Genomic DNA, 27,958 nt, shown 5'->3' with positions numbered 1-27,958 from the left:
AGGCAGAAGTTCTCAGACGTAAAGACGGGCAGAGGTTCACCGTTCTGAAATTCTCTATTCTTTAAATATCTCATCATCTACAGTACATAATATCTTCAAAATAATCTGGAGAAATCTGTGTGTGTGCAAACTATAATACACCATCTGCGAATGGACCTCAGGCGGCACTACTGTCGTCTTCTCTCAGCTAAGTTCAGCTCTGATGGTATGGGGGTGCATTAGTGCTCTGGAACTGCCAGATTGCACATCAGGAAAAGCACCATCAATGCTGAAAGCTATATACAGGTATTAGAGCAACATATGCTCCAATCCAGAAGACGTGTTTTTCAGGGAAAGTCTTGCATACTTAAGCAGGATAATGTTAAAGCGCGTGCTGCATCTATTACAGCAGCGCAGCTCCATAGTGACGATCTGGACTGGCCTGTTGAGCAGCTACAATCACCGAGACAACAATAGGACGACATTCTTCTCCCAAATTCAGCAGCTGGTCTCCTCAGTTCCCAGATGTTTATGCGCTGTTGCTTAAAGAAGACGGGATGCTACACAGTGGTAAACACGAACATGTCACGTTGCTGCCGTCAAACTCAAACAGATTTTTCTTTCTTAAAATGATAAATGTCTTCAGTTTAAATATTTGACAGGTTTTCTATGTTCTTTTTCTGTGTTGTTATTTGGCGATATATAAAAATAAAAATGAACTGAATTGTTCTACTCTGAATAAAATATAGATTTACGAGATTTGAAAATCACTGGATTTTATTTTTTTGCTTACATTTTACACAGTGGCCCAACTTTTTTGGTACTGGAATTGAATTAGGTACATTATTCTTTACATACTTTTCATGTCGGTGTAGAAAATCTAACCCAAAGTGAAAATAGCATCATCAAGTTGTACTCACTAACAAACAAGAAGAAAAACTCTGTGGACTACAGTGGATTTAATTCAGGGTTTGAGCAAAGAAGCAAAACAAAAACAAAACAATGAAGTAAAAGACAGTAAAGCGCTACAGTGAAGCTAAAGGGGACTTCATCCCTCTGTGTGTGATCACACAGTCTACACTATAGTCTGCTGACCTCTCCATAATGAGCATTTTATGAGGCAGTAGGTTACGTCTTTCCTCCTGTCCTCGCTCTTCCACCTGTCAACTTTCTTCCTTCTTTGCCAGCTTACAGACCTGCAGACTTTCCATCGGGATCCCCCTCCAAGCCTCCTTAGGCTCGCCGACTTTTTTTACCCTTGGGATATGCATAAGCGATAGTCACTTTGCAGCCATCTAGCTCGCAGTCCTCCATAGCCTCTTTAGCAGCTTTGCAACTTTCATCGCTGCCAAAGTTCACAAAGCCGAACCTGACAAAAATGAAATGTAAAATGCATCCAAGTGAGAATCGTGAACTCAGTTTAAGCAGTTAACACAGTAAAGAGACAGCTTCGCACTACAGACCTCTTTGAAACGTCTTTCTTATTTACAGTGACTCTTGCGTTGACGGCTCCTTCAAAGACACTTTTGAGCATCTCTGGACTCGTCTTCTCAGCGAGGCCCATGACGATCAGTGTTTTTGACAGGACTAGAAAAGAAACATTTAATAATTTAACGCCGCTGTTTTACTCAAACTGACATCACAAACGCCACACTTCTGTAATCAAGCAGCCAATCTGAAAACATCAAGATAATGAGATGATACCCTTTGCTTTCTCTGGCTTTTCACACGATTCTTCTTTGGCTTCTTTTTTGCCGGCCTCAATATTTTGGGATGACTGCAAGGCCTTTTTATCTGTAAGGAGGTCAGAACATGCAAAGTCCACATTAAATTTACTAAAAAAGAATATTCAAACAGCTTCACTGATTTCACTTACCTTTTTTCCTTTTGTTTTCCACATCAGCTTTAGTGACTCTACAAGCACCTTTTTCTCCTACACAGTTCAAAATCAAAACCCTCTTTTGGATCGTCACTCCTTGTTTTTGCTTCTGTACCTTCCTAGCAATGCTTGTGTTTTTGAACTCCAAAAAGGCAATTCTGTTGAAAAATAAAGACATTTCACTTGTTATAAACAATCTTTAAAAATGCACCTATTATATTCATTTTCAGCTTAATATCTTTAATGTTATCTCTTTGAACTCTCGTAGAAAGCTTTGCCTGATTCCCTTTTAAAAATACCATTAATGATCTAATACTAAGCCTTAGCGCATTCACTAACAGCCTTTATGCTAACCTGGTTCTGATTGGCTCTTCGTCATAAACAAAAGGATTAAACAGCAGGTGGGTGGGGCTTTTGCCATAGCCATTGCAAGAGGACCATATAAGGATATCCCCTCTTGGTGGCGTCATCATACTACGAGTTTAAAGCAGATTCAAGCTTCAACTTTTAGCTCACAGGGATTACTTGTACACATTATGACCTCATCATTAGAATCTCAGCTTTAATATAAACTTCCACCATTCTAACATGAAAGCATAATAGGTCCCCCTTTCAAAGCATAAACAAGTAATGAATGACTTCCTCATCTGACAACTTCCTGTTCAAAACTCTCACCCTTGGGTTGGGCCTTCAGTTCCACCAGGAAACCGGATGGCGATGGCCTTGTGGAAGACCTTCAGAATGTCTTCCTTCGTTACGTTGTAAGGCAAGTTCTTTACAAACAAACATCTGGCATCTCTGGCTGCAAAAATACAGGAAAGTTCCACTTTTTTTAAATATATAAAGCTTATATTACTATTTTGATCCTCACAATGTTTTATATTTTAAACTCACTAAGAAAGTGTTTACAAAGGTTCCTGCTAATGACCATTGCCACAGATTCCTATAGGACTGGAAGGCTCAAGGAACTTCCACATTGGTTTTTCACTACCAGAGGCCAGATCCATCTCTTATACTATGTGACAAATGCACATTCTTAAAGTTCGATAAGAAGTTCATTAATTTAATCAACGCACATTAAACAAATCTATTTGGTCATTTTTACCTTGCTTTTTTAGTTCAGGAGATTTCACCTTCACTTTTTTTGCACTTTTGATCTTTGCTTTGGCGATCTTCATTGGTTTATCGAGCAGCACCTCCCCATTTGATGTCAAGGCTTTAGTCAGGTCCATTTCTGAGAGCAAATCTACAAATGCATGTTTCCTGTAACAGCAGAAAATCACTTTATGTACTTTATGTAGCAGCAATAAATAAATAAATAAAATGAAAATAAAAAAATAAAGCATAAATTAAGAAAACATACTCACCTGGATTGGTCCAATCTGATGTCTTTGAACAGAAGATTTTGTGACATGAGATATTTTTCTAGTGACTCTTTCAGTTCTTCAGAATTTTTAGAGCTGTTGAGGTTTCCAACGAAAAGACAAAATCCTAAAGAGGAATAAAGCAGCGAGATGTGTAAAGGCGTCTTCAGGATCACTGGATATCTTACAAGACAAGCAGTAATGAGTTCATACCATCATTGATGCGCTTTGCTTTCTTTGATGGGGAATCCTCAATGACGGTTTCTGCCTTCCTTTTACCATTTACTGCAAGAGATAGAAAATGTGGTAACCGCCATCGTCCTGGGTTTTGGTCAAGGTTTTTCAGCTTATGGACTTTGTATTCTTGTTTATTTATTTTTTCATCTTCTATTCCTTTAGTAATTTGAGTCCTGATTTTTGGATTAAGTTTACTTTTTTCTTTGATGGAATTTGTGAGGATGTTGTCATTTTCTTTGGACAACCCACCTCACCAATACAGCGGTGCTTTCTTTTTACTAAGGCTACGTCCACACGTACACGGGTATTTTTGAAAACGGAGATTTTCTGTTTTCGTTTTAAAAAATAATCCTGTCCACACGTAAACGCAGAAATGAAGGAAAACGCTGCTAGGAACATGCCAAAGCAGCAGGTGGCGCTATATTCCTATCCGTGTAGAAATGTTGGCCAATCAGAAGTCAATAAGCCTGGGTGGGAAAGCGTAAACAAAGATGGCGCATAGAAGCAGAATGTGTATGCATATGTAAGCATTTAAACACTGCAGAGAGTAAAATTAACTGTATTTTGTCTACGTCCGCCATTGTATATATTCATTTCACCGAAACAATAACGTGACGTACAGTGTGACGTCAAAAAATGCGCACACCTTTGACGCTGCGTTTTCTCCATTTACCTCGTCCACACGTAAATGCAAAAACTGGGTTTCGAAAATATCCACCCTGGCAGGAGTTTTTAAAAATCTCAGTTTTCAGTGACCGAAAACGCCGTTTACATGTGGACAGAAGGCGCAAACACATAGAAAAATCTGCGTTTTCAAAAATAGCCGGGTACGTGTGGACGTAGCCTAAGTCTGTCTGCAGAGAGTGTATTTGAGTCCTCTCATTTAACGCTATATGGCACAATGAGACAACAAGCAACCAAGAGGAGAGAATAGAATAGAATAGAATAGAATAGAATAGAATAGAATAGAATAGAATAGAATAGCCTTTATTGTCATTGTACAGAGTACAACGAAATTGGAGTGCCACTCCCTTGGTGCAAGTTTCAATAATAAATATAAATGTAAAATATAAAAAGTACAAAAAAAACAATCGTAAGTACTCAAACAATAGTATGTACAATATATACAGGATAGCAGCATTAATATAATGACAGAGAGAAACTATAAAAACACAGACAGTAATGAGGGAAAGGGGAACAGGAAGGCAACTAAACACAGCTGCAAATTATCAGGAATTTTTCAAAGGACGTAGATGCTAAACAAAAGAAGTGACTATCAAAAAGAAACAGGAAGTGAGAACTGTAACTAAACAGCAAAACAAAGACAACAGTAAACTTGACATAAAGGAAAGATGCAGAAGTCAGGCAAAGAGGAAATTATGAGACAATAAAACTCTTAATAAAAACAGCAAATTAAACTAACAACTAAGGAAATGTTGCAAGAAAAATTAAATAAACTAAATAAGAACCAAATGAAGATTATTTAAGAATAAACAACCATGAAAAACTCATGTCTGAAACGTCATGTCTGATATCAATTAACAGTACTATTTTACCTTTTTTGTCCAGTGAGCGTGCGTTCACCTTCGCCTTGTCCTCACTTGTGATCTTTACTTTGGTGATTTTCATTGGCTTATCGAGAAGGATCTCTCCATTTAACGCCAACGCTTTCGTCAAGTCCATTTCGGTGGCCAAATCTAGAAAAGCATGTTTCCTACAACAGCACACATTCATATCAGTTATTTCATCTAGCAGCAAAATTTACAAAACACAGAAAATATTTTTTAGGAGGGGCAAAGAAAAGGTTTTGATGTTTTTCTTGTGCATACTTTCATTTTCCACATTGCTAATTTTTGGGGGCTTTTATGAAGTGTTAAATATGCAACTTGTTAACCTGACAAGTTATAATGCACTCTCAACTGTCAGCCTGTCAAAGCAAACACCACATCTGTAGTGCTCTTTCTCAGCATGAAGCCATACTGCTGCTCACTGATCATCACCGCTCTCCTTGACACAGCTCAGGACGAACCGCCTTTCTCCTTATCCATGAACTTACAGCTTAGATTTAACACAGCAGCTACATGCTGAACATTTTTGTCTTTGTGATTTAACCAAAAAGTCGGCTCCCTTTATGAGCAATGACCGTCAGCAAAACTGTTAAGTTACGTTAACACAAAAGATGAATATTGTGCAAATTTTAGGTCAGTTTTGAGAATGCAAATACGTTTCCAAGAAGTCACACAGGACTTTCACAGCAACCTAAAAATAACACTGGAATTTGTCCCACAGTGCAGGAGAAGACCGTTAAATTCAGATCAGGCACATTTGTTGCTTTCACAGGCAAAGAGGTTTTTCATCACACCTTTTAGAGGACTTAACATGAAAAAAACAAATCACATAAACAAAGAAACAAACAGAAACACTCACCTGGATTGGGCTAATTGAATGTCTTGAAACAGAAGGCTTTGCGACATGAAGTATTTTTCTAGTGACACGTTGACTTCTTGATAGGTTTTAGTTTTGTTCAGGTTGCCAACACAAATACGAAATCCTAAAGAAGAATAAAGGGATGAAACATGTGAAGGCGAAGCCTCTCCAGGAATACGAGGTAATGTACAAGATAAAGATGAGTCCTCACCATCGTTGTTCACCTTAGATTTCTTGGATGGGCGATTCTTAACTGCTTTTTCTTTCCCATTTACTGCACAGGACAGAAAGTATTACAGATGTTAAATGGACTTTTCTACTTTAACTGCACTCTAAGAACATTTTTTACCAAAAGCCTCATTCACCCAGTAACACACACACGGTTACTGGGTGAATGGATGCAGTGTGGGCTACTTAGGGTTCAGTATCCAACCCAAGGACACTTCCGACATGAAAACCAGAGGAGGCAGGCAGTGAACCGCCAACTTTATGATTAGCAGACGACCCGCTTTACCTCCTGAGCCACAGCCAATAAAACACAACTACTTCTGCCAGCTAAGGCTTCATGGTCTCTGGAGGGTTTGGTCTTAAACGCCTGTTATCACAATTTTATAGCATGCAATAGCTTTTATCATTTGAAGAATAATATTTATGTCTTTGAAAATACTTTGACAAAGGCTGGGGTCGATTGGGGTCTCTTCATCTAGTAAAAGCAGACCTGCCATCATTTAAAGATGCTGTAAATTAACTGTTGTGACTGGATCTTTTGTGACATCAGTGGAAGGGGTTCGTGTTTCATATCGGAAGCAGCGCTCTAAAAATCTTGTATGAAATGCAACAGATAGACTTTATTATTTTATATTATTACACATGCACACTTCAGAGGAGAAAGGATATTGAAAGATTTTGGTCATGCAGCAGTAACATCCAGTGAACATCCTTACCACAACCAGTCATCTTTTCGGCAGTCATCTGATCGCTTGCATCAAGTGTCGTTTGTGTGTCATCATCCTCTCCTTCCTCATTCTTCTTCTTCCAGGATACAGTTACTGTGGGGGCATTTCCTTTAACTTTTATCACAGTGTCCGTCTGACGATCTGAAAAGATATTTTAATTACTCACACAGCTCAAGTGCAGACACCCTGTGTGACAGTAACTCACCGGCCACCTCAGTGGGTACACCTGCCCAACTGTCCACTAAATATCTAATCAAATATTACATGGCAGCACCGCTGTTGAATTTAGGCAGGTGGACATGATCCAGATGTCCTGCTGAAATGGTAAATGGCCTGTATTTATATAGCGCTTTACTAGTCCCTAAGGACCCCAAAGCGCTTTACATATTGTGGGATTATAATATTATTTTATGCCATGTTAGACCCCTAATTAAAGATTGTGAATTATTATGTAGTTTTAGTTTGCATTATTCTCCTGAATTAGAAGAAGGTGATAACTATTGCATTTGTTAAACTGATTTGCATTACATTAGACTGCTGATTTATTGTGAATGAATGATATTGTTTTATGATGCATTATACTGCTGAGTTATAAGAAATACTGTTCGCAGAAAGTCATCGCCTTATTTGTCTGATTAGAAGAGAACAGAACATACTGGAGTTTTCTGCCCCATCTCAGCAGGAGCAGATAAACAGGGAGCCAAGGTCGTAGCTTAGGCGCTGTGTGAGAGAAAGAATGTGAATGTTTAGGCTTTTATGATTAGGTGGGGGCCACTAGAGGCTATAAGAGTTTGATCAATGCTCCACCATTTTGAGATCTGATGCTGTCTGCGTACGGTGTCCATCTCCCACGCGTGTGATCATTAAAATCATCGTTTGACTCAACCCGGCTGGACCAGTGTTGTTCTTTTGGCTTTTCCTCTTGTATCCATCCCCAATATATTGAATCCGTAACAATATCCAGTCATCCACCCATGATAACAAGATGGCGCGGCCACGTCCAGACGCCTTCCTGACCGCTCCGCTCCGGTTACATTTCACTGTGTGTTATACTTGTATAACTATGCATGTGACAAATAAAGAACCTTGAACCTTGAACCATCCACACACACATTCACACACTGGTGATGGCAGCTACATTGTAGCCACAGCCACCCTGGGGCACACTGACAGAGGCGAGGCTGCCGGACACTGGTGCCACCGGGCCCTCTGACCACCACCAGTAGGCAATGGGTGAAGTGTCTTGCCCAAGGACACAACGACCGAGACTGTCCAAGCCGGGGCTCAAACCGGCAACCTTCCGATTACAAGGCGAACTCCCAACTCTTGAGCCACGATCGCCCCTCAAATTCAAACCGAGCACCAGAATTGGGAAACGTAAAGTCATCTTAACTTGGAGTTTAAGTGACTTTGAATGTCGCATGATTGCTCATGCCAGATGGGTGGATCTGAGTGGAAACTGCTGATTAATTATTAATTTCCCACATAATCATCACTATGATTACAGAAAATGGTCTGAAAAAGAAAATATCTGTAGGCGGCAGTTCTCTGCGTCAAAATTCCTTGTTGGGGTCAGAGGTCAGAGGAAAATGGCCAGACTGATTTAAGATAATAAGATGGCAACATTAACACAAATAGTCAGTTGTTATAACCAGGAAAATGCCGACGAGCACCTCTGAAAGCACAACATCTTGACACTTGGAGCAGATGGACTACAACAGCAGAAGACCACACTGGGTATCACTCCTGTCAGCTAACAACAGGAAACTGAGGCTACAAGCTCACCAAAAATGAAAAATAGAAGTAAGAAAAACATTGCCTGGTCTGATGAATCTCTATTTCTGCAGCAACAGTTAGGTGGAAAGGACGGAGTTTGACATAAACAACATGAAAGCATGGCTCCATCCTCCCTTGTATCAACAATTTCCGGCTGCGGGTGGTAGTTTAATGTTGTTGGGGATAATTTCTTGGCACACTTTGGTACCAGTACCAGAGGACTGTTTAAACACCACAGCCTACTTGAATATTGTTCTGGTCATGTCCATCTCTTTATGACCACAGTGTATCCATCTTTTGATGGCTGCTGTCAGCAGCATAACAAACCATGTCACAAAACTCAAATCATCTCAAACTGCTTTCTTAAACATGACAGTAATTTCATTGCACTCCCCAAATGGCCTCCACAGTCACCAGTTCTCAATCCAAAAGAGCATCTTTGGGATGTTGTAGAACAGGAGATTCACATCAACTGTGCAACTAACAAATCTGCAGCAACTGCGTGATGCTGTCATATCAATATGGACTAAAATCTCTGAGCAATGTATCTATCGCCTTGTTGGATCTGTGCCACAAAACAGTAAGTTAGTTGTGCAGGCAAAACTATACGCCAGTTGTACCTTATAAAGTGTCCGCTGAGATCATAAAGATTGAAGGACTTATAGTTACTAACATTATTCAGCTCAAACAGTTATGTTTACTGTGAATTTCTACATATTAATAGGGATTTACTTGCCAGTGTCAGCTGTGTCCTCTTGTACAACTTTGCTCTGTTTTTTTCTCCGTCTCGTAGCCTGAAACAAACACAACAGTTTCAGTGAACGATTTACCATTTACGTTTACCAAAAACCCAACTTGAAGTCTGTAAATTCCTTTGCGATGTCTGACAAAACACTGTGCTAACGGCAGAGATGTTCGTGTTACTTTTAGCATTTTTATCATTAAAGACAGAAAAATTAACTCTTCCCTAAATAGCTGGCCTTTCTAATGTAATAACGGTATTATATCCGAGTACTCGACTATAATCAGACTCATGTTTTGTACAATTTTAATTATGATAATTCACAAGTTAACCGACTGCTAGCTCCTGAGTTCGCACTGACCCCAAAAAACAACGTGATATAAACGCTTAACACAATGCATTATTATCACATCAAAGCCTGTTTGTGTAAGTTGCACAAATGCGGTATAACTCTTACGTCTGTTTTTGCCATATTAAACCTTTAAATAGCACAAAATCACAGGCTGAAACAATTGTAGCGTCAGTCAGAACCATACACGCGTGCTAGGATGAAAACATCCACATGCTACCGGACTTGAGTACTGCGCATGCGTACGATGTACTCTACGGATGCCCGCACAGAAACACGCTTTCGGGTAAGTTTACGCGGTTTTACGACTACTACTTTCGTTATTCCTTGCTGATAATTAGACTACCGTTTGCGCTACCGCACGGTGAGGGGAGTAGATCCCGGAAACAGAGAAGGTTAGAATAAAGCGGTTAGACAGATTTGGGGATGTTTTTGGAAGCTAATTACTATTTAAATGTCTTCTAGCCAGTTAGCCCTAGCTTAACTTTTGAGTTTGGTGAACTTGTGAAAAGCATTTCGGCTCCAGCCAAACTTTGGACCCATTTTCACTTTTAGCTACAAAAATTTGTGATGCGAATGTTTGCTCTGCTGGAAAATCATGCTGTAGCAATCTGTTGACTCAAACAGGCTGAACTGGAACCCGAGTCCAAAGGTGGAGTTACAGTCCCAACACGAAACCCGGTGCAGATAAGCTACTATCGGATTAAACGAGCAATTCAGGTTGTACACAAGACCACAATGAGTTGATCACAAATGGCGTGGGACAGCACTGAGACAAAATAGGACACACTTTCCCACAATGGGGAGCCACAGGAACGGTTTCAAGAAGGAAAGCTACATTTTGTCGGTGGACGTGGGCACAACGTCAATCAGATGCCACGTCTATGACAAGGAGGCAAAGATCCGAGGATCATGCTCTACAAAGGTATTCATCTGTTCTGCCTTTTTAATTCCTCACATAAACCACCTACTTGGTAAATTAAATGCAGCATCCACACAAACTTGATCTTTCCCCAGGTTGTGCTCCTCTATCCAGAGGTAGGACATGTGGAGATGGACCCAGATGACCTGTGGAAAGGGTTTATCTCTGTGGTTAAAGGAGCCGTGCAAGGTACATCTGCTCCAATTCCTACTTTTATGTCAATCCGGAGATGTGCCATGAAAAAGTGTTTGTCCCCTTCCTGATTTCTAAGGTTTTTTGTATATTGGTCACACTTGAATCTAAAGATAAACTCTTTTATTTGCCATTGTTGCACTAGGTCAGGGTACCTTGGAAATCTCGTGGATAATGGCTATCACTGTGGTTCAGTGAGTCCCAAAGCCTTAGAAATGGCTTTGTAACCATTTCTAGGCATGTTGTAATACAAGCATAATAGATAAAACCAGAGGTGTGGACTCGAGTCACATGACTTGGACTCGAGTCAGACTCGAGTCATTAATTTTATGACTTTAGACTTGACTTGAAAAAATGTTCTAAGACTTGTGACTTGACTTGGACTTTTACACCAATGACTTGGGACTTGAATTGGACTTGAACCGGTTTACTTGAAAAGACTTGATATTTTACCCCAAATATAAAATTTAACATGCATATTATATAGAGATTGAAAATGTGACGTCATTCACGGGTAGAACCGCAAAGGATTCTGGGAACTCGTGGCAAGCGGTACTAGCACACGCAGGCTTTCAATTGAAATCAGTTATACAGCGATAAAAAGAAACACAAAAATGTCAAGAAGCCGTTGTATTATTAACTGCAATAGCCGGTCGCATGACAGCCACGAGAAGCCGACGGGTAAAGAGATCGGTTGTTATCGGATTATGTCGTTGAAGAGAAATTGTTCAAGCCATGTTTCCGAAGTAACAAAGACGCGACTGGATTGCAGCCATTCAAAGATCAAATATAACGTCCCAGAACCCTCCAGCTCACAGGTTAGTCTGCTCCAAGCATTTACACGAAGGTCAGTGTTTTTTAGTAGTTAATGCGTCATTTTCATAACATAATTGGTGATATAGGTTACAAGCAAGTCTGGCGCTGAACAGAAATTGTCGCGCTATGCTCCTTTATTTATTGTGCATAAATAGTGAATTGTCCTGACACAATATTGCGTTTCGCTTCTGTTATTATGGTACATTGACAAAAACATATACTTTTATTCACAGGATAAAACAGGTTTTTTGTATCACTAATTGTCCAGTACGATTACAGCATACAATATTATTGTCACTGCTACATTTCTGTGATGGGTACCAGAAATTATTTCCACTACTAATTAATTACCGTTGAGCTCAAAGGTCCTATTAATAAACGGTTAAGGAATGTATATTTATGACGACGATTTGTGAGACTGGTAAACTTATGATACGTACGATGGTCTTTCGTTCTACACGGTGCATTTCAAGGTCCTGCACCCATCCGTCGGTAAACTGTACCTGGGCTTGTTGCAGTGACCGGAAGTTACTAAACTTCATGAGTGTATGCACTCACTCCAAGAACCGTATGATTATAAATATGCATATAAATATGCTACGATGAGATAGCTGACTTCATCTAACTAGCAAATGTTGTCCAGGCTACGTTGGTGATGCAGTTTTTTTTAATGTGTATGATATTTTTGTCATGCGATTTTAAAGCCGGTCCTACAACCGCATCCAAGAATAACATGCAGCTTATCTCAGAACTGTCGGTGAAAATTATTCTTGGAGCTAGGTTTAATTGAGCTGCATTTTATAGAGGTGCAATTTCACAATTTGTGTATATTTTCTAAGTTCACTATTTTGTCATGTGTTGAGAAAAACACAGATTTTAAAATTACATGGTCTAATATTTACATTTAGCATAACTGCAACATTATTTTTTCTTTCTTTTTTTTTAAAGACTCGAAAGGACTTGAAATTCAAAGTTTCAGACTTGTGACTTGACTCGGACTTTTACACCAGTGACTTGAGACTCGACTCTGACTTGCCTGACATTACTTGAGACTTGACTTGAGACTTGAGGATAAAGACTTGAGACTTACTTGAGACTTGCAAAACAATGACTTGGTCCCACCTCTGGATAAAACACTACCGAAGTTTCCCATAGTTCATTTAGTTTTGTTGTCAAAGAGAAAATTGCGTGCGAAAGATCATATACTGATATTCCAGTTAAGCACACTTGGCTTTTAGATTTTTTTTAATTGTTCTTTTTTTTTAATCATTTACTGCAATGTGAATGTCTTATGTTGGAATTTTTTTAGAAAAACGATCCTTGTCCTTCTTTTTCTCTGCCTAACCGTTTTGTGCTCGTGTTGCTGTCCTGATCATATAGATGCAGGAATACAAATGCACCAGGTAGAGGCCCTTGGGATCTCCACTCAGCGCAGTACCTTCACAACATGGGACAGGTGAATAGCTTTGCTCACATACCTACTTTAGCACATCTTTGAATAATTCATGCCCTACGCTGGCTTTTCCTCTAGCTTGTTTCTCATCTCCTCCTCCGCTTTGACAGGAGAACTGGGGTTCCTTTCCACAACTTCATCAGCTGGCAGGATCAGAGAGCTGCAGACCTGGTGAAGTCCTGGAACAGATCCTGCACCATGAAAGTGAGGCTGCTCCCCATTTCTATCTTTCATGATCTTTAGTCAATAGATTGGACTTTAAAAGGCAAAGGCAGGAAAAAATTTCAAATAAATATGATGTTCCCATGTAAACTCAAAATTCTTTTCAACCAGTGCTGGATGTGCTTTTTGTTTATCCATCTTATTTGTTTGTTTGTTTTTACAAAAATCTCAGGCAATCCATGGTGCAATGAAGGTCCTCTACTTTGTTACCAGGCAGAAACGGTTGCTTGCAGCAAGTCTCATCGTCTTCTCCACTCAGCATGTCACTTTTCGCCTCGTCTGGGTCTTGACACATTACAAACAGGTGCGTGGAAGGGTTAACTAACGGGCTTGTGCTCAAAAGTAGAGTAACACAGTTGCACACATTTGCATGCATAACAACTGGGAACAATGTGGGCCACTGTTTAACTGCAATCAAACAATTCGTTTATGTGTGAAAAATCACAACTAAACGATGAATTCAGGAACAGTGAATGCACTGAAAAGTTGAAGTTCCCTCATATTTGACGGAATATAACAAATCATTCATTACTATTAAGGGTTAGGGTTAGACTCTTACAGTTGTTACCATCAGTATAAGAGAATAAATAACTATTTACCATTTGTAAAGGATTTTCCAACCACTAGTCTGTATGTATTTTTAATACATATTCAAAGTAGATTTGTGGAGTAATAATCAGCTATCTCCTGTGCATGGATAACATCAAGCTGTACAACCGGCATGAGTGAGACATTGACTCATTGATCCTCAGCCTGAATAAGTGTGACTCAGTGGTGTCAGAGTGTGGGAAGGTGTGTGCATGGATAACATCAAGCTGTACAACCGGCATGAGTGAGACATTGACTCATTGATCCTCAGCCTGAATAAGTGTGACTCAGTGGTGTCAGAGTGTGGGAAGGTGATCCACACCAAAAGGTTTTCGAGAATGCAGGATGACAAGCACATAGAACAGCTACAAGTACCCACAGTCCTTTGGGTTCCACAATGAAGATCTAAGACAAGTCATTTAATACTCAACTGTAATATTAAACAGGAGGAGATACACTGATATGTCAAGACACAAAAAACCTGCTCACAATGGACGGAGGTCTCCACCCAAAATCTGACACCCTGAGGCTGTGCAAGTAGCGGAAAGAGGTGAGGCAAGGATTAGACGGTGACGGAGGATGCATGAGTAGGTTAGGAAGATGGTTCCACTTGAGATGAAGAATACTTCAGGCAGTTGAAGAAAGATGATGGTGAGGGAAAGGAGGAGGAAGCATTGTAAAAGACCAAAAGCCTGCATTGGGATGTACCATCGACAGGTAGAGGAAGTGGCTGACATCAAGAAATCCCAGCAGGGGCTAGAAAAATGTTGGCTTTAAGGACAGCACAGAAGCTCTGATAATGGTGGCAGAAGAGCAAACCCTAAGCACCAGATTCTGAGATAAACAGAGAAGCGCCAGTGGCTGAAGGAACAACTGGACCAGATGTGGAAGATACAGTTCAAAATGGTCCCAGTGGTAACACCAGCATCAGGAGCTATAACCCTAAAAGTGGATGAGTGGCTCCAGCAGATTGAGGACACATCAGAGATTTCTGTCCAGAAGAGTAAAGTCCGAGGACAGCTCGGCTAAAGCGGAATTTATGCTTTGCATGTTCACAGTCCACCGCCAATCAGGGGATGGCCCGTCTACCTACAGAGAACTCTGTTGTTAATGGAGGCAGAATACAAAGTATGTGGTATAACTGGTTTGTGGGCTGATTGCTGTGTGCTGTTTGTGGTCCGTCAGCCACCTGCAGGGAAGAGCAAGGTTCAAATATACAAAGCGCTGAAGTCAAACAAAGAGTCCACTGCAGCCACTCTCAAAGCTTCTGTATTATTATTTTTTTTACGTTTTTTTGTGTGTTTGTTCGTTTGGTTGTTTTTTTTATGCTTCTCCCGTTCCCGGTGTACTCCGCTTTCCTGCTCTGGCCCACTTATCAACCAATCAGCATTCAGCATCCAGCGACATGCAGTTAGGATTTTGGAGGACTGCATGGGAGCACGGCTGTGATGGGAGAAAAGCCTTCAGGTCTCGCTGTCCGAACAGAAACGTGTACGCAGACTGACACATTTACAGGAACATAAATTACGCTTGAGATGCTGCGCAGAACCCTCGCTCCCAGCTTGTCCCTCTTAAGAAACACAAACATGCTACGCCCCAGGAGGGAGGTTTTTATTTATGTAAAAATAAACTTGTGTTGATGCCCTTATGAACCAAAGAGTTGATTAATAAAAAAGGAAAGGAGAAGCCTCAGTATTAGATGGCCCACAGCATTCTTCTGTTTTCAGCCTCGTCGTGTTTCTTTCTTCTTTCAGGTTTGTCAAGCAATAGATGAAGGTTACTGCTGCTTTGGGACAATAGACAGCTGGCTCCTGTTTAAACTCACAAAAGGTGGGTTTGCATTGTTTAGCTTGGTTTCCCAGACATCGAGTAAGCCTAGACTAAAAACACTTTTTCTTTTTTTCTTTCCTTTCAGGGGAGAGTTTTTTTCCTAGCTATTCTCGTTTAGTCTCTTGAACTCAGTGACATCTAAAACAAGTTCAGTAATATAAGATTTGTGCAGTGAACTGTGATTTTTGTACAGTTCCTAACAGGATAATAATCCCCAGACAGAATGTCCTTTGTCTTATCAATCCTACTGAGTCACTGATTGGCTGAAATTCCTCAGGAATGTTTCGGCTCACTCCTGGGGAGGAGATTTGGAAAAGTGACAAGCAGCTCGAGTTTTTTGTTAATTAACCTTTCTTTTAGAGAATGATTATATGCATCTCCTAATCTGTTTCAGGACACCTGCATGCCACCGATTACTCTAATGCCAGTTCAACAGGGATTTTCGACTCTTATCAGGTCTGGTGTCAGTCATAATTATTTACTGTTTATTCTGTGGTTGGTTTGAGTTTGTCTTTTTATATCCCTGTAATGTGACTTGTTTCATAGATGTGCTGGAGTGGGTTTCTTTCCTCTCTTGTGTCCCTGCCGCTCTCTATTTTCCCCAAAGTAGAAAATACAGGGTGAGTGGACCATTCGCTTCCAGTTTGTTCATGTTTTAGCAAAAGTCGCTCATATTAATAAACATGATCACATTTGTCTTTGTATTCTATGTTTTTTTTATGTCCCTGCTGAGTCTGAGACATGCTTGTTTTTGTTATTGTTTGTCTTTTTGTTTGATTCAAAGTCTATCTGTCTAAATTTAATGAAACTTTGTGGAGACAGTGAGTATCAATAAAGGAAGAACCTATCAATGTTTAATGCGGTTCCATATGAGACGCTGACTTTGGCAGAGAATCCAAGAGTCCTTCTTTTTATACCTATTTATATATAGATCAATGGGTCCCAACTTTTATCCATGCACAGTGTTATAATATGCAAGGAAGTGGGGGAAAAGAGATTGTGTTCATTTTGTTTCTGTTTTTTCTCTAAAAGATTTTTCTTGAGAAACACTGAGTGTGTGCCACAATCCCACATGATCACATTTAATGTGACTCACATGTTTGCTTTCTTGCAGCTGGTGGAAGCAAACATGTGTGTGCATAAGAAAAATGTATACATTAAAGTTCAAATGCACTGACTGAAAATGTACACTGTCAACAGTCACTTCAATATGTTAGTTAGAGAGTTATAATTAAAGATTCAATTAAACCCAACCTTTGCAATATACAGTAAGCATAAAGCGGAGCATCTCGTTATGTCCTTTGCCTTCAGTTTGCCTTTAGAGTAAAGCTCTGAAAGAGACTGTGAGACGATTCAATTCAATTTGATTTAAATCACAACAACAGTCACCTCAGGGTGATTTATATTGTAAGGTAGACCCTACAATAGTACATAGAGAGAAAACCCCAGCAATCATATGACCCCTCCCCCCATGAGCAAGCATTTTAGAGACAGTGGGAAGGGAAAACTCCTTTCTAACGAGAAGAAACCTCCAGCAGAGCCAGGCTCAGGGAGGGGCGGCCCCAGCCACGACCGCTTGGGGTGAGAGAAGGAAGCATCGTGATGCATTGTGTCTGATTTCTCCGGTTTCTTGTCTTGACACCACAGCCATGACTTTGGTTCCACAGACCCATCCATCTTTGGCGTGCCCATTCCTATCATGTCAGTGGTGAGTCAACATCTGACCGTCACACAATCTCTTGTCTGCATTGCAAACCTCTAACTGCTTAAACCTGGGATTTCACCACCATTATGTTGTAACAAAGATGTCTTGCAAAGTTAGCTAATCAGCAGCTGATTGCACGTCATCCCTGCACTCTACTTCACTTCCCTTAATTGCAAGTTTTCAACATTCATTGTCATCAAAACTTTCAATTATCTCCTCTGTCCATGTGCCTTAGATGGCAGACCAACAGGCAGCCATGTTTGGAGAGTGCTGCTTTGATGTTGGTGATGTGAAGATCACCATGGGAACAGGCACCTTCATGGACATAAACACTGGGAGCAAACCACATGCATCTGTAGCAGGTAAAGAGTCCACACATACATTCATATTCACCCATTCAGGCTAATCATAACCTCTGACCTCTCTTTACAGGTCTGTATCCTCTTGTGGGGTGGAAGATCGGCTCAGAGGTGGTGTACCTGGCAGAGGGAAATGCAGCCGACACAGGGACCGCCATCAAATGGGCACAGAAGCTGGGTGAGCAGTGAGGCGTATAGTGTGAAAACACCACGCAGGACTAATTCATCCATCTTTAAATCATAGTCGGTTTTCCTCTTCCACACTGAACACTGAGCGTGGCAGTGACGGACAGAACCAGGGATTGTGTGTGACACCTGTGTGTGTGCTGTTTCAGAGCTCTTCTCTGATGTCAGAGAGACCAGCACCATGGCTTACAGTGTCAGTGATTCAGATGGAGTGTGTTTTGTTCCTTCCTTCAGCGGCCTGCAGGTCTGTGCACTTTTTGTTTTTCTGCTGTAAGCGTGTGTTTCTTATTACGTGTAGTTTCTTTTAACTCAACACTCATTCATTTCTTTATTTTATTTATCTCTCTGTAACATGGTGTCTCTTTTTTTTTTTTGCTGCCCTCCATTGTGAACTCGCCCTTGTAAGTGTTTATGCTGGATGCTAAATGCTTATAGTTAGACACGCAAAAGCTACTTTTCGACAGTAACCCTGCAGGAGCTGCGTAACAGCACGTCTGCTGACCAACAATTTTTGAGCTTGACTTTAAGACACAAAGACCGTTTAGAGACCTTTTTTTTCTTTCATCCTTTCTTTAACGACTGCAGTTTATTAACTGTTGGTGTAAATGTTTTATTAAAGGCTCCTCTGAATGATCCAAAAGCATGCGCTTCCTTCATGGGCCTAAAACCATCTACTACTAAACGCCACCTGGTCCGGGCCATTCTGGAGTCAGTCGCCTTCAGGTGAGGCATTTTCAAAAGATTAAATACTGTGCAAAAGTCTTGAGCTATCACTCATTTGGTAAATATTTTTGCTTCCAAGAGCAAAGAGCAAGTTTCAAAGTTTTTTTTATTGAAAAACTTTGTTTTTTTTTAACTCCTTCTCAGTCCTGTCCTTGTACCTGACCATTTTTAGCCGTGTTTGGAGTTTTTGGTAAGCTGCTTAAAACTGATCTGTAAATCATTCAAGTATTAAAAAGGCACCTAACTCAAGGGAGGAACCAGTGTTGTGTCTACTCATAGCAGACAACTTTGTTAGTAGCAGCTGGTCACAAAAACGCGTAATCTTTTTCAATTTCTGTAGAAGAATCTATGAAAATGTTAAATAACACACTTCTTATATTGGCATCAAATATTTTTGCACCACACAATAACTCCCAAAGAGCTATTAGCTGAAACCTTGGCATATTTTGGAAGAGTGCGCAAGTATATCCTTAGAAATGTTGAGGAAACTGGATAAGTGGAGGACAGAATAAGAAATGTTCGACCTAATAACTATCTAGCAGATACAGTGTATCTGAAAGTCATGTCCTGAAGACATGAGAAAAAAATGTATTTTCAAAAAGGAAGAAAGGCTGAGGTAGGCCAAATTACACAAGTACTGGAGTAAAAATCAGCCACAACAGGTCCGATGGAGTGATGAATGCAAATTTGGCATTTTTGGTTCCAAATGTATGAAGGAGTTCAGGAGAGAGGTGAGTGTCCACAGCCATCTGTAAAACACAGGAGAGACTGTGTCATGGTTTGGGGCTGAATTTCAGACGGTGGAATTAGAGATCTTTAAAAATCTGGAAAGCCTCAGTGGCTTCATTTTCTAACCTGATAATGATCCTTAACACTTGGGAGTTCGCCTTGTAATCGGAAGGTTGCCGGTTCGAGCCCCGGCTTGGACAGTCTCGGTCGTTGTGTCCTTGGGCAAGACACTTCACCCGTTGCCTACTGGTGGTGGTCAGAGGGCTCGGTGGCGCCAGCGTCCGGCAGCCTCGCCTCTGTCAGTCTGCCCCAGGGTGGCTGTGGCTACATGTAGCTTGCCATCACCTGTGTGTGAATGGGTGGATGACTGGATATGTAAAGCACTTTGGGGTCCTTAGGGACTAGTAAAGTGCTATATAAATACAGGCCATTTACCATTTATTTATTTGTGGAGAACTGTTCCTGAAGAGTGTTTAAAGAGATTAAAAATTGTGTTGAAGATTAACGGTGGTCAGACTTGCAATCACGCTGGGATTGTACAAACTCTTCTTTTGCCTTAAGAGCTGTATTCTCATGTATGATTGCACCAATTTCCTAGTTTTCGAGTCCAACGTAGTGAAATGAGGGTGGCTCAAGACTATTGCACAGCACTCTAGTTTCCTTATTGCTTTACTGTTTATTCTCATTCATGCTTATTTACATTCTGTTCCAGAAATAAGCAGCTGTATGAGACAATGTTAAGAGAAACCTGTATTCCCATCACAAAGATAAGGTACAGTACTTCTTTTAACTCGTCAGTCTGAAGGTAGTAACTGTACATGCAATAAAAACTCTGTGTGTTGGCATTTAACTCATACAGAGACCAGACACCCGTTTGATATTTTATTTTAGTGTTTGTCTTTTAGCCAACAAACTGGGCGTAACAGAATAGACTCTTGTGTTCTCTGCCTCCACTCATGCAGTTCATTTCTTTATTGACTTTGCATTATGGCTTTATGTTTCCCTGATACTGTTACAGTAAAGTGAAGGAAAATCTAATTGAGTGCTCGGCTCCTTTCTCTCTCAGGGTGGACGGTGGTGTTTCCTCCAATGACTTCGTCATGCAGCTGACCTCAGACTTGTTTGGTAAAAAGATAGCCAGACCCCAGCACCATGAGATGTCATGTCTCGGGGCTGCTTTTGTCGCTGGACTTGAAGTCGGTATGGAAATAAATATTTAAACAGAACAAATATTTGCACTGTAGTCGAATGTTTTGAAGGAGCATTTGATTCACGGCCGTGTGAAGATAAGATGTCTTAGAAATGACGTTGAGCACAAACGGAGTGATCTATCATGCTCTGACACTCTGGTCTTACTTTCACTGTGGTTTTTCTCTAAAAATATTACAGCTCCTGACAGGCCCATTTGAAAAGTTTTGATCAAAAGTCCTATTTTTATTCCTGCTGACTCTGGCAGGAGAGGCAAAAAGCCTTGCTGTTTGTTACATAACCTGTTTTCCATTTAATTATTCACATTATGTAATTAGATTGTTATATATTAGTCAGCATTTAATCAAATCAACCAGAAAATATGGCTGATTTGTTGTGGCTGTTTCATAACAGGCCAGAAGCAGGTGGTGCTGACGACTGAAAAATAAAATGAATCATGAGGAACATGGCTTTTAAGTGGATCAGTCCACAGTGATGTAGATAATTAGATCATTTGTCCAGCATTTATTGCTCTTTTTGCACCACAGCGTACCTTATGCGGTGCTAGATTCTGCATTTATATTTGTGTCGGTGTTGTACGCAGGTTTCTGGAGGACGCGCGAGGAGCTGAAAAAGCTGCAGAGTGCAGACGATGAGTTTTTGCCCCGATGTGCAGACAAGGAGTGCACCGGCAGCCCAAACGGGGAGTACGTCCCCATCCTCCAGAGCTGGGAGAGAGCTCTGCGGCGCTCCATGAATTGGTACAACAAGCCTTGACACTTGAAGCACACACACGGAGAGTCCATGGGGTGACCATGAAGGATGGGGATGTCAGATCTGATGACATTTGAAAGTAAACCGATGATTTTTGTTAATTTTTTTTTTTTATGTAAGGAAAACATCTTTGCCAGCAGTTACTTAGTCGTCCTAGGGAACATGACAGCAGATTTTTTTTATTTTTCCAAGATCTGTTTTCACAGCCACTTGTTTGTCTGCAAGTTTGCACATAATCTACCTAGCTTCGTTTTTAGAAACTTGTTGAAGAGGTGTAGCACAGTTAAGGAAGGAAACCGTTCTGGACCGCAGCAGGGCATTGATCTTGTCATAGGATACACTCTCCAAGTGCCCCTCTAATGTAAAGCTAAAGGACAAATGCACTGACATGATGCTGCAGCACTGATTAATACAGTTGAAGGCACGCTTGTACTAACTTCACACAGCAGTGCAGGTCAGATCCAAGCCAAAGGATTCCCCAGCCACAGCCTTGAATTGCTGTCCACAAACAGGAGTTGCTGTTCCCTGACTTGATTTCCTCTTCTTGCACACAGCAGCTGGTTTACAAGCACATTTCATTCATTCCAGGATGGACGTCACTGGTGCTGCTTCATATTTCAGTCGGTATTTTTTTTTTTTTTTTCCGCAGCGGAAATAAGATTTTTACATTTTCCCACATGGGGGTGCTGACGACCACCTTTTACAGCTTTTTAAAAATCATGAGGTCGCCATAGCAACCGCATGCCAAATGTTCATCAGCAGCTATAGAGTTAAAAGCGTTCATCCCAGATTCACACATGAGCCTCTGTTCATGACACCTCAGACTGCACAAAAGGAAGCCCAGATCCGATATGTGCAGCTTAATGTTTCACTTTTGCAGCAGCTGCCTCCCAATTTTAAATCTGAACGTTGACCTCGTAAAGTCATACATGATGCCTTTTTTTTATTTTATTTTTTTAAATTAATTACTGTGTGATCAACAAATTATATTCAGTGGCTGTATTCAGAGATTTAAATATGACTAGAACAAAAAACGAATTGTATGTGTTTGTTTTTCTGTATGTGGGAATTTGACTGGAGTTAAGTGTTTAATGTTAATTCTATGCTTCCAATTAGTCGATTATATACCTCTCGATTGGCAACAAGAGCTGGAAAAAGTATTAGATTTAACTGTAATAAACACAAAAATGTCTAATTTTGTACTGTTTGATGCTTTGATCTGTTATTTTGTTGCTGTGAGTGAGGTCATAAGGGGTTCAAACCAGTCCATGTCTCATGATTATTCTTTGTTAGTGTGGAGTACAACCATGGGGATGTCATATGATAATGTTTTGACTCGAGTCTTGATCTCGACTTGATGAACTCTGATGACATAGTTTAAAATTCTGATCGCATTATGATGAAGCCCAAATGACTAACTAGATCTAAACTGTGAATGTCTTTCCTGACTTGTTCTGCTCCCCCGTGTGATGATCTGTTCTCTTGCAAAGTGTAATACTGTGCCTAACCCTAAAGTTAACACCAGTTCACGTGTGTGACATGACTTGTACTTCATTCAGTTTCTGAATGGCACGTGTCATTCCAACATGCTAGGGCCTAGCAGATGAATACAATGTGTGTAATTGTAAAAAGATTTGGATGAGAAGCTCTAGCATTTTTGTTGCTGGGGAGGGGCTTCTATTAAAAACCTGAATTATCAGCTGTTGTGGTCGTGGTGATTTGGGTGCCTTGCGCACTCAAGCTGCACAGGTGTCTGTGACACACGGTGAGTGAGTGAGCAGATGCTGCCCGAAAGTGTTTACCTCCACAAGGACTCTGGGGAAATGCTGCTGCCTCATGCCTGAGATTTGGGGGGGGGGGGGGGGGGTTTATCAGAAACACAGGCTGCCGGATGAGTCTGGGGATTGAGTCCCATTGATGTGGGCAACCTCGCTGTGAGGGTTGCTATGGCAGCTTGGGGATGGAGTGACTGAGAGAACAAATGGAGTGTGTGTGTGTGTGTGTGTGTGTGTGTGTGTGTGTGTGTGTGTGTGTGTGTGTGCTCATGGTGCTGGTATGGCGAAGGGGGTGCTAATTGAGTGAGCACAAGGGGGATTTCCTAAACAATGGGAGGATTGTGTGTGTGTATGTGTGTGTTTGCCAGGAGGAAGAGCAGTCGTGAGTTTTTGTGTACATCATGCGGATCCATGGTCTGCATAACACCACAGCACTACAAATGCTTCTTCTACTGTAACTCGAGCTCAGCTTTCTCACTCAATTCTTATAATTTAATTGCCACTGTGCTTTTCTTGCAATCGAATGTATGTGTGTGTGTGACAGAGGACTAGCATCAATCAGTGCTGCTGGTGGCTCTCACGCTAATCAGTAAAGTGTGTGTGTGTGTGTGTGTGTTGTGCCTGAAATCCTGGTGCACCCTTTGCCTTGTAACAAATTCAAGCTGACAGCAGGAACTGTATGTAGTGCGACCACTACTCCAGTCCCCCTCCCCCCGCGTGAACTGAACCCTGCATCAAGGGTCATTATATAACTCCCTTTTTCTCTCCCTCCCTGTGACACACTGGGAGTGTTCAGCAGAGTGTCGGGGGGGCTGGAAGTTAAGCTTTCGGATTTTTGTTTGAGCCCCACTTCTCCCCTTATGCACAGGCATCTAACCTCCTTTCAGTCATCTTCTAGCAAAGCACGGACTCCCACAGGGCGCGAGGATTTTCCTTTTAATGACACAGAGACTGGTTGAGTATGGAACGCCAGGACTGCCATAATGAATTAATTAAATACACCATTAAATAATTAATTAAATGTGTCAATAATTAATTAAAATTGGAATTAATTAATTAAATAAATAGTTATGACACATGTAATTAATTAATTGTTGACACATTAAATTAATTATTTATGTATTTCACATTTTAATTAATTATTGACACATTTAATTAATTATTGACACATTTAATTAATTATTTAATGATATATTTATTTATTTCATTTTGGCAGTCATGGCGCCTGGCTCTCATCATGAAATAATTTTATCTGTCAGCCTCACCCATCAAACTCAGGGGGCGGGGTTAACGCGGCCCATGCAGCTTCTCTAACATTTGATTGGTTGCAGTGCAAAGTAAGTCAAAACAGGTCGATCCTAGATAATCGATTGCTTGTGTAGACTTGGGGCAGCCAGGTATCCCCGAATGCAGATCAAATCACAGGCAGCAATGGTGGTGGTGTAGTTTTAAAATACCCCGTTTTTCTGTCACCAGCTACACTTTTAACAGTGTTTTAGCCGCGAATGTCGCGACGTATGTCTGGTCAGGTTGTCAACATAGAACATGTTTGCAAAAGTGCTCAGATGTTTTCAGAGATTTCACTAGCTCTGCTAACAATTAGCATGCAGAGTGCACCGAGGGGTTAACCGGTTTGTTTACATATTCCACTCTCCGTGTTCCACATGTTGCATTCGCAGATTCTCATTTTCACCGAACGATCGTCTCTTTCCGCCTGGTCTTGTGTCTCTGTGCTTCTGTAACATAAAGAACGAGCTGACATTTTTCTCACGAAACCAGCGATCAGCTCAACAGACCCTCAGTTTACCTGCATGCATCCTCCTCCTCATCTGTCAGCTGTTTAACACCTGCTGCTAATTCAAGAAACACGCCTAGTTACCTGGTGATAGTCACAGTTTAACCGGGCAGCCGGTGCTCGATATAACGCAATGTCAGCGCATTTTTCTGCACAAGATAAGTAAATATAGTGTTTTCCCCGAGCGCAGAGCTGCTGGAGCTTGTTTCCTTACAGAGCACTTTATAGGCGAACCAGCTTTATCAGCGGCTGATGTCCAATCACCGGCACACAGCTTTGAAACCTCAGCTGAGTTTTAGCTCTCAGTGGTTAAACGCTGGACTTCATTCACTCAGGTTCTGTCTGTCGGGTCACGTTTACTTCGCTGTTTTATTTACAACTGAGCAAATCGGTTTGGCTGAGGTTAAAGTTACGTTTCATAACTGCATAGTTTCACAGACGTTTAATGGTTCACTGGCACATGTGTTAGACTGAACTATCATCTAAATATCATCTGTTTTTTAATAGTTATTCAACTGTATTCTAAGCACCAGCTGTCTGTTAGAATGTGATTTTTTTTTCTGTCTGTTGGCAGAGGTATAAAAATGCGCAGGAAAATCTGACGTGCATGGCAAACTTCACCTACGATATTTAGGGAGGAATAAACACACATCAAACATAAATGAACCATTTGCCTGTCTCCATAATTGAGAGAATTTTCTCTTCTTATGTCAACTCTCTCTCTCTCTCTCTCTCTCTCTCTCTCTCTCTCTTTTTTTTTTTTTTTTTTTTTGCTTTTTCGGTCATGTTATGTTTACCTGTCAAAGGCTTGTTACAAACTATGAAACACATGGTGCAGACTTCTGGATGTTAGAAGAAAACTAATACTGCTCATGAATGAGACTAAAGGCAGGAAGGTGTCCTTTAAAACTAAACATGTTAATAGGACCTCCCTGTTTATATCATAGTTTATGATATAGCACGTGTATTTCAGTAATAGCCTGCTGATTTCAGTGTAGTGGTGAACAGTCGCACAGCTCACGTATGGCGTTATCTGTGATATTCCTTAACTATAATTTATCCAAGTTAACTTCAGTTGACCATTCAGACAGTTCTTTTGCAATGAAAAACATAAACACCCATGCTGCCGGTAGGTTTCCTCAGTGCCAGCTGTTAACATTATAGCTGCTTATGCAGTAACCATGGTAACCACGGACTCTGAGCGGCTGGATCGACGGAGGTCAGACAACAATTTTACATGTATGATCTTAAAACAGGACACAGCCACTATACGTGCTGGCCTCATATCAAATGTGAAGGCAGACTGAGTCTATGTTTGACGTTTGTTTATATCTAATCTTCCTTTTCAAACATTTAAACAGCAGCGAGTCTGCAGCTGAGGGAATACAAACTCAAATTGTCGGAACAGGTTTGCTCGTTTCTTGGATTCATTTGGTGATTTATTAAATCTATAACTGTTATTCTAATCTGCTGCTGGGTCTCTTACACTTTTCTTTATGCTGTATATTTTCATGTCTCTGGAATAGTTGGCAGTTAGATAGTCAGCTGGGAAACTCTGTGTTAACTCATGGAGCTGAGGATATCGTGGATATGCTGACCTCGCTCCGTGGTGTACAGGGCCGTTTACCCTCATGATTAATATTCACAATAAAAATATTAGCCGAACATCATGAAGTCTGTATGTGTTTCATAGTGTCGAACAACCTTTGTACAGTTAAAGCCAGCAGTTACTACATGACGGAAACACCAACGTTATCTCTTTTATGCGTTTATACACAGGTCAGGCTGATTACTGAACAAAAACCCAAAGATCAGATGTTAAACAGATTTTTTTGCTCTCTCTCCTCCTTAAACATGTTTTTAATGTTAGTCATAATTCAGAATTGGCGACTGAAACACGTAGGACACATAAGAACTTCAGGAAATAAAACACCGATAAATATAACCTCAGTAAAAGAAGTCAGCGGGGGTTACTACAGCTGTGTACCGGGGCCTGCGCTTTGTCGGTGGGATTGCTTGCGAGGCGAGCGGGTCTATCCCACGCTTTGCCGTGAGACTGGGCAGACATCTCCGAAATCATCGAAGCACTTTTGCAAAGAGGCTGTATCTTGACAAACTGACCAGACACATGAAGATTAAACCACTACATTCTCGGCTAAAAAAATATTAAAACGGTATTTGGTGACACACAAACAGGGTTTTTCAAAGCTCAGTTCTGTTAGCTTCCACATGCAGGTTGTTGTGTGCTATAGTGATGGGTCGTTCGCGAACGAAATGGCTCTTAGAGCCGACTCTTTGAAGTGAACGACGCGAGCCGGCCCCTTATTGGGAGCCATGAGGGTTTTTTTTTTTCTTTTTCTCACCCTCTCTCTCGCCCTTTTTTCCGCTAAACTCGGCACGCGCGGCCTGTACTTTGCGCTGGCCAGAGGGGGGGAGGGGCGTTAGTTACACTCGCAGTAGCACAGGAACAGAGCCAGAGAGAAGGGACAAGGGACAAGAACGTCACATTAGAAAGGTATAGTAATCATCCACTATTTTCAGTTGCAGATGATAAAGGATTCAGAAATCATGCAGGCCCATATGACAGAGAATGTGCATCTTCTTTTTGTTTTAATATTTTAATTTATATTTAATTGTGTTGTGGTTTGCAGTGTTTTGTGTTGTTTTACGTTAAATTTGTTTAAAAGAAAAAAGCTGAAAATTTAAATAGTTAAAAGTTTAAAATGTAAATAGTTGTTTTTTGTATTATATGATTTATTTATTACATTTTATGTGGAGTGAATAAATAAAGTATATTTATGGTGGCCCTTAGAGACAAAGCACGTACAAACTCCAAAACACGTACAAACTCCAAAACACGTAAAAACTCAGAAGCACGTACAAAAGACAACAGAAGTGCTCCAGGATGCTAGGGCGCAGTGTTGAGCTTTTGTTACCTAGTGGCTACACAAGCCAGGAAGTATCAACAACCGGATTTGGTGTGTGGTAGTAA

The 27,958-nt window shown here is 40.8% G+C and overlaps 2 protein-coding genes across 3 annotated transcripts; one reads left to right on the top strand and one right to left on the bottom strand.

Annotated features, from left to right (window-relative positions):
- Positions 1-738: 738 nt before the first annotated feature.
- On the bottom strand, positions 739-10,810 carry LOC101483930 (nucleolin). Of its 2 annotated transcripts, none has more exons than XM_004570521.5 (14): positions 10,681-10,810; positions 9,355-9,412; positions 6,831-6,983; positions 6,098-6,160; positions 5,887-6,010; positions 5,016-5,173; positions 3,436-3,507; positions 3,226-3,349; positions 2,964-3,121; positions 2,534-2,660; positions 1,856-2,016; positions 1,684-1,773; positions 1,443-1,566; positions 739-1,348 (listed from the first exon to the last, which is right to left on the bottom strand). In XM_004570521.5, the coding sequence occupies exons 1-14, from the start codon at positions 10,699-10,701 to the stop codon at positions 1,213-1,215; spliced, it is 1,569 nt and encodes a 522-aa protein (XP_004570578.2). In that variant the 5' UTR covers positions 10,702-10,810; the 3' UTR covers positions 739-1,212. The 2 variants fall into 2 exon arrangements, with proteins under 2 accessions (XP_004570578.2, XP_012779925.1); XM_012924471.4 differs by lacking the exon at positions 10,681-10,810 and adding an exon at positions 9,818-9,970.
- Positions 9,886-23,095, top strand: gk5 (glycerol kinase 5). Its single transcript, XM_004570519.5, has 17 exons — positions 9,886-9,995; positions 10,337-10,634; positions 10,727-10,820; positions 13,020-13,095; positions 13,203-13,296; positions 13,487-13,618; positions 15,657-15,732; positions 16,127-16,188; positions 16,279-16,352; positions 17,380-17,440; positions 17,673-17,799; positions 17,870-17,974; positions 18,132-18,226; positions 18,602-18,705; positions 20,147-20,206; positions 20,501-20,634; positions 21,227-23,095. The coding sequence occupies exons 2-17, from the start codon at positions 10,509-10,511 to the stop codon at positions 21,397-21,399; spliced, it is 1,593 nt and encodes a 530-aa protein (XP_004570576.1). The 5' UTR covers positions 9,886-9,995; positions 10,337-10,508; the 3' UTR covers positions 21,400-23,095.
- The last annotated feature ends 4,863 nt before the right edge of the window (positions 23,096-27,958 follow it).

The sequence above is a fragment of the Maylandia zebra genome, linkage group LG18 (genome assembly GCF_041146795.1).
Source record: "Maylandia zebra isolate NMK-2024a linkage group LG18, Mzebra_GT3a, whole genome shotgun sequence".
In the NCBI taxonomy this organism is placed as follows: domain Eukaryota; kingdom Metazoa; phylum Chordata; class Actinopteri; order Cichliformes; family Cichlidae; genus Maylandia; species Maylandia zebra.
Note: the sequence above shows the minus strand (reverse complement) of the source record. Positions and strands in the feature narration are given on the sequence as shown.

Excerpts from the sequence above, each read along its gene's own strand:
- LOC101483930 (XM_004570521.5), bottom strand. The coding sequence starts at position 10,701 with ATGCTGCATTTAATTTACCAA. Across the intron at positions 3,122-3,225 it reads ATCAGATTGGACCAATCCAG|GAAACATGCATTTGTAGATT; the intron begins GTGAGTATGTTT and ends CTGCTGTTACAG. Across the intron at positions 2,017-2,533 it reads ACTGAAGGCCCAACCCAAGG|AATTGCCTTTTTGGAGTTCA; the intron begins GTGAGAGTTTTG and ends ATTTTTCAACAG.
- gk5 (XM_004570519.5), top strand. The coding sequence starts at position 10,509 with ATGGGGAGCCACAGGAACGGTTTCAAGAAGGAAAGCTACATTTTGTCG. Across the intron at positions 16,189-16,278 it reads GGATTTTCGACTCTTATCAG|ATGTGCTGGAGTGGGTTTCT; the intron begins GTCTGGTGTCAG and ends CTTGTTTCATAG. Across the intron at positions 18,706-20,146 it reads CTGGAGTCAGTCGCCTTCAG|AAATAAGCAGCTGTATGAGA; the intron begins GTGAGGCATTTT and ends ATTCTGTTCCAG.